We start from the raw sequence: 12,584 nt of genomic DNA, 5'->3' as shown, positions 1-12,584 counted from the left end.
AATATGAAGTTATGATAGTCCGTTTTACTTGTTACAGGAAAACATAAACATCAACACATTGTGGGCAGGAGTAATTTTATCTTCCAAATCTAATCAACCACTAAAAGGCTGATAAGTGAAAACTTCTTAGTTGATCTTACTTGTTTTCCTCGTTTATGGGCAGCTCTTCCTTTTTGTTTTCAGCCTCTGCTTCCTTCTCCTGCACTTTCCCAGGATGCTTCCTCTTCTCTCCGATGATGGCGCAAGTTGCTAACTGCCCTCTGCTCACAGGAGAAGACCCTTGGTTACTGGTGCCGTTATGGTGGTCACAGTGATAAGGTGCCCTCCTGCTTCTGATGTCAACATGACCTCCCATCTCAGGGCCCAGTGTGTCAGCATTATCCGGAGGTCTGAACTTCTTCACAGGCCTGTGCTGATGTTCGCCATTCAATCTGGGGCTACAACGCTCATTAACAGGTTTGTGATTAATGCCTAGTTTTTGGCTCTCTGTGATAGTTTCTGTTTCAGGAGGCTCTGGTATTGTCATGGATACAGAATCAGTGAGGGGTACATTTGTAGGATCCAGTGACTCTTGTACCAGAACTGACACTGGTGGTTCAGGAATGTCATCAGAAAGAGTGGCATTACGGGGCATGTCCATGGACACAGACAAGCCTGCAGCCTGGTTCTTAGCTGGGGAGGTCAGGGGATCAGTCAAGTGCTTTATACTTCCAGAAGGTGTATGCTGCATGGTTTTACGATGCAGCGACAGCGGACGTCCATGATGACTTTGGGCTGTAGCAGGAGGGCCATCCTTTTCCTCGCTGTGGCTGCCAAACAGGATCTCTCGACTGGACATCTGGCGATGCCTCCGCAGCTGGCTGGTCCTTTGCTCCCACACTGACATGGTCATCCTCTTTCTTCTCTCTCTCCTGGACATGAAAGAGTTAGAAGGATTGAGCGGTGGAAGTGGGCGGCCCTCCCTGAGACTGCCCTGGGCCTCCTCCAAAGAGTAAGAGTATGTAGGCCGGCTACGGTGTATGGCTCTTTTCCTGTACAGGTAGGGCCGCCTCCTCCGGCTTCCCCTGGGAAAAGCAAGACAAGACACAATGTCAGTATATACAGACAGAAACTTTTACTTCAGCTACATTTACTTACTGAATTTAATGTTGGTCATTACCTGCATGCAATATATTCACCAAAAAGGTGATCTCATTCAAAATTAAATGTTTAAACAAGTTTTGACCAGCTTAAAATTCCACTTTCTGGAAACCATTTTTGTATTATGAAATGAACATTAGCAAGCAAAACATGTGCACCAAAACAATGAATAGGATGTTCAAGCAGTTTATCAACATCAAAGAGCAATTTAATTTTAACATGAAGCAATTTACTGGCTCAATGACAATGTCAGGTGAATATTTAACCAAGCCAGGAGTCGTTGCGTGACTTTAATAACAAAAGAAAGTGCAATGCAAAATAAATAAATAAATCAGTTGAATATAGTTAAGAGTGTATGGATTCAAATAAGATAGTAAAGTTGGGAGGATCAGTGTAGTACAAGGCATGAGCAGATGAGTGTGGAACATTTACCCAGTCATGAAAATCAAGCAGGCGTGAGTGAGAGATTCAGATAGCTAAACAGACAGTGTTACTTACTGAAGCGTGGACTCTTGTGTGGTCCGTGTAATCAATGAGCGATTGGTTGAAAACAAGACATTAGTGCTTTTGTGAGCAGAGACAAAACAGGCCAGGAGACACACAGCAAAGCGGCCTCTCACACAAAGATCACAGTTTGTGAAGCAGTTAGATAGACTGTTAATGCCATTCACCAGCTGTTCTGAATATGTTATTCATTGCTTGAGGGTATAACTGCTCTTTTCAGAGGAATACACACATAAATATTTTATTTAATATCCTAGATACATGTTTTATATTCACAATTATTTTTTTAATGCTCCCAAAGAAGCTGGAGGACTCTTGTTACTTTGGTGTGTGTCTCCATTGGAGCCAAGCGGCACATAGACAAACAAGATGGTAGCAGTATCAGAAACAATCAAAAAACATTCATAAACATCAACAGTAAGCGCAACATTGATAAGGAGACAGTCTGAGATACAATATGGGTACAGGTATAAAACACAGAGATGGGCTCCATCAGCAAACAAAAGCAGGAGAAGATTTGTTTAAATAGTCTTTGACAAAACCACCACACTGGGATGCAGCTTTAAGCACCATTGCACCTCGCACCAGCCCTCTCTCATGTCATGCTGGTTAAAGTAAACTATGAAATTCAATCATTCAGTTTCAAAATACTCAGTATACTAAAAACATATATTTGGAGGAGGGATTAAAGACTTGGTAATGAAAGAAAAACTGCACACACACTAAAAACACTTCTGGTATAACCCACCCTGCCTCCTATGAAAAGCATTTTCATCAAGTGTGTGTGCTATTTCTGTTTTTCTTCCTTTAAATCATGCTGACCAGATGCATGCGTTCTCAAAGCAAAACCATTGTCAGCCTCCCACATGCGCCACTGTTTTTTATTCAGCAAGTGCTACCATGCAAGTTTCCACAAGGTCTTGGAGGGCAGGTACATTTGGAGTTTCATAGCTGACATAAGAGATCAGACCAGGAGCCCTTAAAGTTCAGCAGATGTGCTCCAAATAGAGACGGCAGCCCAGATGACCCTGTGGTATTCCAGTCTTCTCTACAAGCTTTGACAAGAGCCTGATCCTTGGGCAGATCAGCTGACACTGATGTGCATTTCTAGTTTTTTTTTCTGTTGTTGTGTTGATTTATTTTTCATTGCCTAAATTTACCGAGATAAAGAAACAGAAATGACAAATCTCCTGTTGTTAAATCTTTTACATGCTCATGCAACAAATTGCCTCTTGATGCACAGCGTGCATACAGAGCATGAGGTCTCCACTCCTGTCCATGCATATGCTCTTCCATCAAATAAGGCAGTGTGCAATCACCTCCTGATAATAAAGACCTAAAGTAAATAAATAAATCAAAGCCTGAAATCAATTTCTACACAAGTGACAATACTTTCCCAGCGGAAACAGCTTGGCATATTACTGCAGCAGACATACCATCTTAGCATTAACAATAATTTACCTGTTGCCATGACAACACTATAAGCATATACCACATCAGAATGGAAGCAGTCACCAAACAGACTTCAATTTGGAGCATAGTGCGGTGTTGGGAGTAAAGATGTTGCAGTCAGTCACTCAGTAGTGAGCCAGCACTAAACACCAATTCTTAATAACTCCTAAATGACATTTTCAAGTTAGCACTTACACAGCAGCGCAACTTGAAGCTCTGCTTTGATTAATTTTAGCCACCATCTATAACTGTTCTGCCTATTCTGCATGCTGAAGTTTCATTAGTATTTTTTTTCAAAGAGAGGTTTTCTTATATTTGCTGCATGCCTTAGTCCTATGCACACATTCCCCAGTGGAAGGAAGGAAGAAGGGAGGGAGGAACATTATTAAATGGGGGGGAAGAGGAAGTCAGGCAAGGAAAGGCTGCATACAGCACTTACTCTGAAGACATAAAGGAGGACAACGGTCCGACCTCTTTCGCCTTCTGCAGAGCATGCTTCTGGTTGAACGCCGCCTCTGCTTCCTCTTCATCCTGATCAAAAGAGGAAAAGACCATAAAGCATCTGAACAACTTGAACGTCTGTGAATTTAAATTATCAAACTGAATCAAGTGATAAGAAAAAGAAAAGAACAGGAGTGGACATGAAAGACTGGAGGGAATTATCATACTATTAAAGCTTTGACAATATAAATCAGACCAGGCTAGTTTCTTTTTAATATTATAGAAGTTCTATTACCTTTGTGAGTTCTTGTGCATTGGCAAGGTTGTCCACAGCAATGGCCAAAAAGACATTCAGCAGGGTGTCTGGTCACAGCCATGTTAAGGATTCCAAAATCATTGGCCTCATGTAAAGAGACATACTGTATTGTGCCATTAGTATTGCAAATTTCAGCCACTGTATCCAGAAATCTATGAATAGGGAGATTTAAGAGTTACGTTGTAGTGTCATAACCTTTCCTGTTGTATTGGTAAAGTTTCAAGTATTTGCTTCCAAAATGGTTTAGTTAATCAGTGTCTTGTTTTCTATCAGTTTGCTCTGGATATTTTCCTCTCTGTGTAACAGTGCCTGTTAGCAGTTTGTCCATGCCAGCATTGACATGCGCCTGATTAGCTGACCAGTTCCAAGCCTGTTAAGACTCACAGACTAGAAGTAAATGTTTGACCCTTGATTTGCTAAATAAACCCTGCATATTGGACTTTTACTGAGTGTTAGTTTGGATCACTGCATTTCAGTCACTTCCTGGTTTTAGCTGGTCAGATATGACCAATAAAGCTGTATATAACTGCTATAATTTATTGTAAGTTAATAAAAGAAATTCTAAAAAATTCAGAAATAAATTATAATAAATTATGACAGTTTTTTAGGTATAAGGAATGAAACCTATATTCCCTTACAAGACAAATTGTAGAGGATACAGTTTCCAAAAAGAGTGAGGACTATAAAGTAAATTGAGGACCACATGCCAGACTTCACTCCCCCTTGAGAGCGTATACCGTTATACATCACCTCATTCCAGTCTTCTCCAGTCAGGATCTGCAAAAACACACCCAGCAAACAATCACATAAAACATCATTGGTGGAAATATCTTGAGCATAGTTCTAGCTGGATGTTTATCTAAATAATTAAATTAATCATTTTTGTGAAGTTTATTCCCAGACCTGAAAGACGGTCATGATAGCAGCAGGAAAGGTGTCAAAGTTTGTTGGCGTGTAGTCTTCAAAGATGAACCTGTGAAAATAAATATGTGGCTTGAGTTCCTGTAAGGCTGGATGAGTGTGGCTTTTCTTTACAGTTTATTTTAGACTAATTTCCTCTTAATGTGTTTTCAGAACCATTTAATCACAAAGCAATGCTTGTCTATCTCAGTTAGCTGTTATCAAAGAGACAGAAGGAAACAGGCAAAACATCTGTATGGGTCACATAGGTAAAGTTTTAAATCTCTATTAACTGCAGTGTGTTGATAAACTAAAACCAAATGTCAATGGGCTGCAAGACCATGTACTGTCTTGTGAGCTGTTTACTAGAGGCTGGATTTTTTTTGTTTAAAAGTGTGTGAAACTTTTGTCCAGTGGGTGAAAAAACCTTCCACTCTTTTGTAATAGAATGTCTCTTTTCATGGATTCATGTGGCACAATTCATAGAAATATTAGCATTTGTTTGTAATTCAAGGAGACTGAGCGCTTTCTTTAAATGTTACCTGCCGCCAAAAAGCTGCATGCCAAGAAGTGCGAAGACAACAATGAAGAGGAAGAGAAGGAAGATGAGGGAGATGATGGACTTCATGGAATTCATCAGTGATACGACCAGGTTTCTTAGAGATGCCCAATACCTTGACAGTAAACAAAAATTACATTTATGTTAAAAGCTAAAAATATTATCCTTCTAGCTACAGCTAAGACGTATTTACTCATCAACTTAAACAAGACTTGAAAGAGAATTCTTTTGATTTGAGCAATAAAAATTAAAGTCTGGGAAGTCCAGTTCTGATCCTCTAAGGCCACTGCCCTGCTTCAACACACCTGACTCAAATTAACGAGTCTTTGACGAACTTTTATGCAAAACTTGACAACATGCTGTTGGGTAGATCCACTTAATTTAAATCGGGTGTGTTGTATTTCTTACCAATGATTAATATGCAGATGCCTGATCGATTTTTTAAAATTTTGGATCATACAAAGATCAATGAACAATATATTGGAATAGACTGATGTATTGTTATGGGTTATATGTCCTGTACAGAATAAGCTTTACATGTCAGTCCAGTGCTGGGATTGACAAATGTGGTAGAGGTAGGTGTGGTGTATCTGTTCTTTAAATCATTACAACCAAAGTATTTAGGGCTAAAATTATTTACATAATTATTGTAGAAATCCCAACAACCCATACTGACCTGATATCAATGAGAGACAGAAAGGCACAAATAACACTAGATATGTGTTAGCTGATTCTATAGCCAGCTTCCAGTCATCAGAAGTCAGATTCCCATTCACTATCAAAGCGAATCTGAAGGATACTTTTTTTTTAAAAAAAGTAGCAAATGTCCATTGACCTGTTTTGAAAAGTATAAACTAAGCTGTGTAATGTTGTGTAAGGGTGGTAGTGTAAGTGTTTCTATGGCTGTAATTCAGTAGAAGTGTCTTAAGCAAAAATAAACTTTGAGGAGGATAAAAACAATGGCTGTGAACATTCAAGAGAGGAAAATAAAGCAAGCTTTTCTTCATGAATTTTTCTCATCTCTGGGAATGTGTGGGATATTATATCCTATCTGGGAAGTCACATGATTTTATGGGCAGATTCTCATCTCGATCAGCTGGTAAGATACATCATTTAATCTTTGCCAAGTCAGACACAAAGTCCAAGGTTGTTTTCCTTCATTTTTCTCAAATAAATAAATAAAAATTAACAACTGCAATGAAAACCTGGCTTGTGATATGTTCATAGTAGTTATTGTTATCTCCATACAAATACCAAAACATGACATGACTGCAGGACTAACTTGGTGATTTTGAAGATCCTCAGCAGACGGAGTGCACGCAGCACACTGATGCCGAAGGAAGTTCCAGGCCTGAAGAAACCCCACAGCACTTCAAAGATACTGCCAACGATTACCTATAATATCATGTTCAGCGTACACAAAGAATTGCATTTTTATTAAAAATGATAGGGGACAGAGTCAAAGAAACAGCTGTAACAGTGATGGACAGGAGAAAAAGTGGAAAAGATGATGCAGAGAGGCACGTTGAGGATAAGGCCCTTGTGCTGCAAAACAGAACCTAAGTATATAAACTTTAAATAATATATTAGCATAAAGGAAGCTAGAGTACTGACACTGAAGTCAAAGCAGTTGAAGGAGGAATGAAAATAGAGACGAGGCCCTAGGCTGTACATCTTCAGGAACATCTCAGTCAGAAACAGGGCCAGGAACAGAAACTCTGCATAGTCTGGAACAAATACAAAAGCAGGCATCCAAATTAAAAAAATCTGGAATGTAATACATTACCATAGCTAAAATAATCCAGGTTAGCAGCAACAGTGATTTCAATCTCCTCTTATATTCCAGTGTGACTCACAGAGGAAGTTAGTTAGCCAAGCAGGCTGGTTGTGGTGAACTATGGCTACACACAGTGTATTGAGAGCCACAAGGCCAAGCACTGTCCAGTAGAAGGTGTGCGTCTTTACCACTCGGCGGATGGAAATGCGCAGGAGACGCTCCTTACGGCGAAAATACGCTGTTGGACCTCGTTTTGCACTTCTGATACTTGCTACAGCCATGGGCATACCTTCAGAGGTGGAAGTAGTGTCAGAGAGCAACTATGGTTGATAAATATTTGCACAGCAAGTACTTTTGTTCCCATTCTGAGTCTTGAACACACTACTGAGATGTTGACTACAGCAACAAATACATTTCCAAAACTAGAGACTCAGACTCAGAGATTTATATACCTTACATTTTATATGTACATATTTCAGAGCCTGACCAGACTCCAACTCACCCACAGAGGAGATGTCACCATATTGCTCCTCCCCTGGTTGCCCTTGACGCACATCCATGCCTCTCCTCTTAATGGTGGTGGCTCTCTTTAACACTGAAAACAGAGCAGGCTGGAAATAAAATCCCCACAACAAACTGTGCAAACGTTTTAATCAACACTTTGTGAAATTTCTCCTATTTTTTGTGAAAATAAGAGAAATGCAGAGTGAGGGCAGGGGCACAAGACTGACCATTAAACACTGATAAACCTTTGCATAGATTGTACCAGGTTGAATTATTTATTTATTTATTTATTTTAACTTTTCTGTTTATTGTCTGGCTGCAAAATAGTCTTGTGCATAACCACCCTCACATGTAAATGCTGCTTAAAACCTTCCATAGTTGGACCAAGGCAAAATGCAAGGGAGAAATCTAATAATACAATGATAGAAATATGATAAAGAAAGAAATGCTCATGAGCTTAAATATAATAATGTTGAGATTAAGTTCAGAGGGAAAACTAAGCTCAACAATGCTAAAGCTTAATAACACAAAATATCATTTAATGTTGAGGAAATTATCCAAAAAACCTTCCAGTGCAGTCTTAAGATATCCTTCACAGGAAATCATGCTGCAATGAGACTTAACAGTCCATGCATTTCTGTTAAGTTCAGCGAGTTAAGTTTACGTGCTGCTACGATATAGGGACAAAACGTGCAGTGCACTCATGCCAAAGAGAGCGTGATGAGCATGTTTTGCCCTTTTGCAGATGGATGTGTGTACGACCATCTTCATCCTATCCTACCCTCACTCACACCTCTATTACATTGTGATTTCTGAATCTACATGCAGTCAGTATTTGCTTGGGGACTTTTTAATAAGCCACCAATCAAACACACATAACATACATGTACATGAAAATGCTGCTGCCATTTTCACACATAGTAGTGTTTGCTAAGGGCAGGAAGATTAAATTCTGTCAACACACACACACACACACACACACACACACACACACACACACACACACACACACAACCCACACACACACGCACGCACACACACACACACACACACATTTACAAGCACATCCATGCTGCTGCCTTTTCAGACCAGTGGTTGCTACGGAAACTGCAAAGTGCCGCCTTTCTTTATAATCAAAGCTATCAGAGCTTCTGCATTTATTTCCATCGCAACAACAAGAGCCACTGTCTGCATTTGTAGTATAATTTTCCTTCAACATGTCAGTGTGTATCTCAAAATGTTTGCTTGTATATTTCTTGCAGGCAGCGTGTGTGTGTGTGTGTCAAAATGGCTTGTGAAGTTTGCATGGTAAAGTGCAGAAGAGAGGACGGTTCTCACCATAAGCACCACCTGTGCTCCACTCAGGGAGGCTCCTGAGAGCTGCCAATCAATCAACATTTAATAAAAAAAACCTGTTGATTTAGTGAGGAAGAGAGGTCACTGTAGAATTGAGAGGGTCAGAGCAGCATTTGGCTATCCATCTGATGGCAGGTTTACTCCTAATGCTCTCTATGTCGCACTAGATATCTGTGTGAAAGCACAGATACCTAACACAGCAGCTACACAATCTGGACTGCTCCATATTTTCACATGTCATACCTCACTCATGTTGGCTTGTAGTAGCAAGAAGTACAGGCAAGGTAAATTGTGTCAGCAGTAGCTCATTTAAACCACATTCAAATTGCAGATCTGGTGGTTTTTAAACATTTAGCATGTCACAGCTTGTCCTGGTGCAACAAGCCACAAGTCTGCTGTAAAAATTCCTACTTTTAATTTGTGTAAAGATTATTTTACTTGTACACAACTGTGAGTTTCCAGCCATGCCATCAAAGCTCTTCATAGCATTAAGTTTAAATCAGCCATGTTATTACTCAGATTTAGACAAAAACTGTGACATTCCATGAAAACAGCAACTACTGTAGCTAATCATTCTTGGTTTGTGTGCAATTTCTAGATGAGTTATGTAGAATATAAACTTACAATATGTTCCAAAAAGTGCCAGTGTTTGCCAAGCAATTTGACCAATGAAAGCAGAATTGTTTTACTTACTGACTTAAAAAGACTGAAAGCAAAACGGTGTGTGTCAGATAGTGAGATTGTTGAGGTAGCACTGTAAAATGTTTCAAGTTGATGCTTTTTTTAAAAACATTAGCCATAGCTGTTAGGTCCCAGAATAAAACTATGAAAACCAAAATGACCATAATATACTCTTTAATACAATAGTCATGGTTGCTTGCATCCCAATAATGGAAATGCTATTGTAATTTTCTTTTTTTTAAGATCTAATATCCACTGTAAGACCTGATGTGACTTCACAGCACTGTTAATCACTAATACTGGACATCAGACTTAACTTTTGGCACACTTCTCAATGTGTATCAATATATAGATACTTGTGTATACCATATGTACCAGATTAATTAAGCATGTGTAGAGCTGATGACTGAAATGCTTCTAGTTTTACAGTAAACATGCCATCAGTCAAAGTGGAGAAGAAAACTGACCCCCTCTTTTCCAAATTAGGTCCTGGAACCTATCCCATCTGCTGGGAACTATGACTATTCACTTAAAATTTAATGGAAACCTCTCAAAGTGTTAGTCTAGCAAACCCAACCGGACCGATAATAATCCCTTTGGCCATGCAGCTAGCGCGCCAAAAATGACCAGCATGTTTAAGCTTTAATTTATTTCACTAAAACAGGTATGGCATAAATATAAAAAAACAAAACAAATAAACCAAACAAACACAAAAAAAAAACGAACAAATAAGTAGCAGATATTGAATTAGCATATGCTTGAACAGAATGACTAACATTTGTAAACAAGGCCAGCAAAAACAAGGTTGTCTGGTTACTTACCATCTAGGGCAGAGGGCCCTGGATTCTTATTCTCTTCTGCCAACATTACTTCCTCTAGAGAGCAAAAAGTATGTACAGAACAGAATTGAGCTTCTTTTCCTTTAGATAGAAAAAGATATATCAGCATGTTTTGTAACTATATTTACATCATGGGTTGTTGATAACAAAACTAAACTAAAAGAAAAACAAAACAAACAGAAACAAAAAGACAGTAAACCTGTTGCCATGCTGTGATACAGACAGGATTATTCACAAAATGATTTAATAATTTTTCCTTTTTCATCAAGAAAAAGTTGCTCTGTGACTGGGACTAAAACCACCTGCTCTGTCGATCCAAGCGCGGTAGCCGTTGAGCTCTCTCTCAATCTGCTGCTGGCGCCTCAGCTTCATGAAAGCCCGGCGGTTTTCCACTCTCTCTCTCTCTTTGGCAAATTCACTGTAAAAAAATAAAAATCAAACCACATAATTTACCATCTCATTGAGGGTTTAGAATCATTATTCTTGGAGATGAGGTTTAGGGCCTTATTACTGCTCATCCAGCTTTAAGAGCAAAATAAGTTAAAGGAGATCCCTTTTATTATTGTACAGATTAGGAAACGGATCCTCCCTTTCACTGGTAAACTAACTGTATATAATCCATACATACAACTGTACTGTTTGACTGGCAGGGTTTAGTTTAATGACCACTCTACCAAATACTCCAAACATATTTGCCTTTGAAAAACTTAAAAAGCAGAAATGTGTATAAATAAACTCTAAACAGCGTAAATCTTTCTGGGGAATTTTTGCTTTTTTTATTTCAGTTGGTTAACGGCTCACAATGGAACCAAGATGGTGAGAAATATGAAAAGTGGCAACGAAACTATCTTCTTCAATGTGACAAAGGGAGTTAAGACCTACCCAGAGAGGACTCCCAGTACAAGGTTCAGGACAAAGAAGGAGCCAATAATGATTAGAGGGATGAAGTAGAGCCAGTTCCAGGTGGGACCCAAGGCATCATTAGTCTAAATCATCAAAAGAAAGTCAAAGGCAGAAGCGTTTTAGCAGAGGTTGAAGGTCTGCTGCAACAGAATGCGTGGGAATGTAACCTGCTTCCTGAAATCAGTAAAAAAACAAAACAAAACAAAACAAAAAAACAAAAAAAAAAAAACAGGCTCACTTTACAGCACTAGGATTTCAATATATTTTGACTCCAATCTGATCACATGCCCAACTTGTAGCATCCTGATTGAATCACTTGGTTGTTCAAAAGGGAAAGAAGAATTCTGAAATCAGACTGGATCACATAATCCAATCCTGGTTGTTATCCGGATAAAACCCTTATTTTGTATTGTTTTGAGTAGGATCTGGATAACTTTGATCCAAGAAAACAGGTTTACCCTGATCCCAACAAAGGGTGGGATTACAAGGCGGATTTCAGAAGGAAACTGCAGTAAAACCTCAGATTTGAAGAAATAATAGTATCTTTTTAGTCAGTGCAAATGCTAATATTTATATGTTGCACCTGGCGTGTTTAACTGTTACAGGAATAAAATAGAAAAAGTAAGCATAGCCTACCTATTAAGCCTTTCAGCACAGTAGAGCTACAATGAAACATAACATTAACTCGTCTCCATGAAATAAACCCAGAAGCAACAACAAAAACAAATATAATAATCCATGTTCCTGTCATTCATCGCTGCATATTCAGGGAAGAACATGTCATGAACAATGTCTAATAATTGCATCCCTCACTACACGTCCAATCAGTCCCTCATTCTGACAGAAGACCAAAGGTTGGTCCGGTTCCTCACCGTGGGGCTCCGGTGTGTAATTAACATTGTCACGGAGAGGGACATTGAACCCCATACTGGCTCTTCTATCTGTTGTTCTTCACATAGCCGGGAGCCCACATTGTTTCTAAACGCTGGTTATCCGGATTTGGTAATCCTGAAAAACGTGACTCTGAATCAGGGTGATCCAATCCAATGTTGCTTTGAACAACCGGGATAAAAGTAAGATGGATTACGTGATCCTCCATTCTGAAAAATGGAATTCCCAAATCCGGATAGCTTTTATCCGCATTAAATTTTTTGAACAACCGGCCCCTGATGTTTGGTAAGGACTTATTTTTATTTATTTATTTTTTGTTTT

At 39.1% G+C, this 12,584-nt stretch overlaps 1 protein-coding gene across 2 annotated transcripts in view; it reads right to left on the bottom strand.

The window, feature by feature from the left end:
- Nucleotides 1–12,584, bottom strand: part of LOC121652973 (voltage-dependent R-type calcium channel subunit alpha-1E) — a 109,458-nt gene that overhangs the window by 25,355 nt on the left and 71,519 nt on the right. For both annotated transcript variants that reach the window (XM_042006146.1, XM_042006148.1), the window contains exons 8-21: nucleotides 11,352–11,455; nucleotides 10,772–10,887; nucleotides 10,452–10,505; nucleotides 8,932–8,973; nucleotides 7,592–7,684; nucleotides 7,169–7,378; nucleotides 6,927–7,039; nucleotides 6,595–6,707; nucleotides 5,296–5,427; nucleotides 4,757–4,826; nucleotides 4,513–4,630; nucleotides 3,833–3,900; nucleotides 3,536–3,627; nucleotides 141–1,064 (exon numbers count right to left, since the gene is read on the bottom strand). In XM_042006146.1, coding sequence (XP_041862080.1) covers nucleotides 141–1,064; nucleotides 3,536–3,627; nucleotides 3,833–3,900; nucleotides 4,513–4,630; nucleotides 4,757–4,826; nucleotides 5,296–5,427; nucleotides 6,595–6,707; nucleotides 6,927–7,039; nucleotides 7,169–7,378; nucleotides 7,592–7,684; nucleotides 8,932–8,973; nucleotides 10,452–10,505; nucleotides 10,772–10,887; nucleotides 11,352–11,455 — 2,249 coding nt within the window. The remainder of the gene's footprint in view (nucleotides 1–140; nucleotides 1,065–3,535; nucleotides 3,628–3,832; nucleotides 3,901–4,512; nucleotides 4,631–4,756; nucleotides 4,827–5,295; nucleotides 5,428–6,594; nucleotides 6,708–6,926; nucleotides 7,040–7,168; nucleotides 7,379–7,591; nucleotides 7,685–8,931; nucleotides 8,974–10,451; nucleotides 10,506–10,771; nucleotides 10,888–11,351; nucleotides 11,456–12,584) is intronic.

The sequence above is a fragment of the Melanotaenia boesemani genome, chromosome 14 (assembly GCF_017639745.1).
Source record: "Melanotaenia boesemani isolate fMelBoe1 chromosome 14, fMelBoe1.pri, whole genome shotgun sequence".
Lineage (NCBI taxonomy): Eukaryota > Metazoa > Chordata > Actinopteri > Atheriniformes > Melanotaeniidae > Melanotaenia > Melanotaenia boesemani.
Note: the sequence above shows the minus strand (reverse complement) of the source record. Positions and strands in the feature narration are given on the sequence as shown.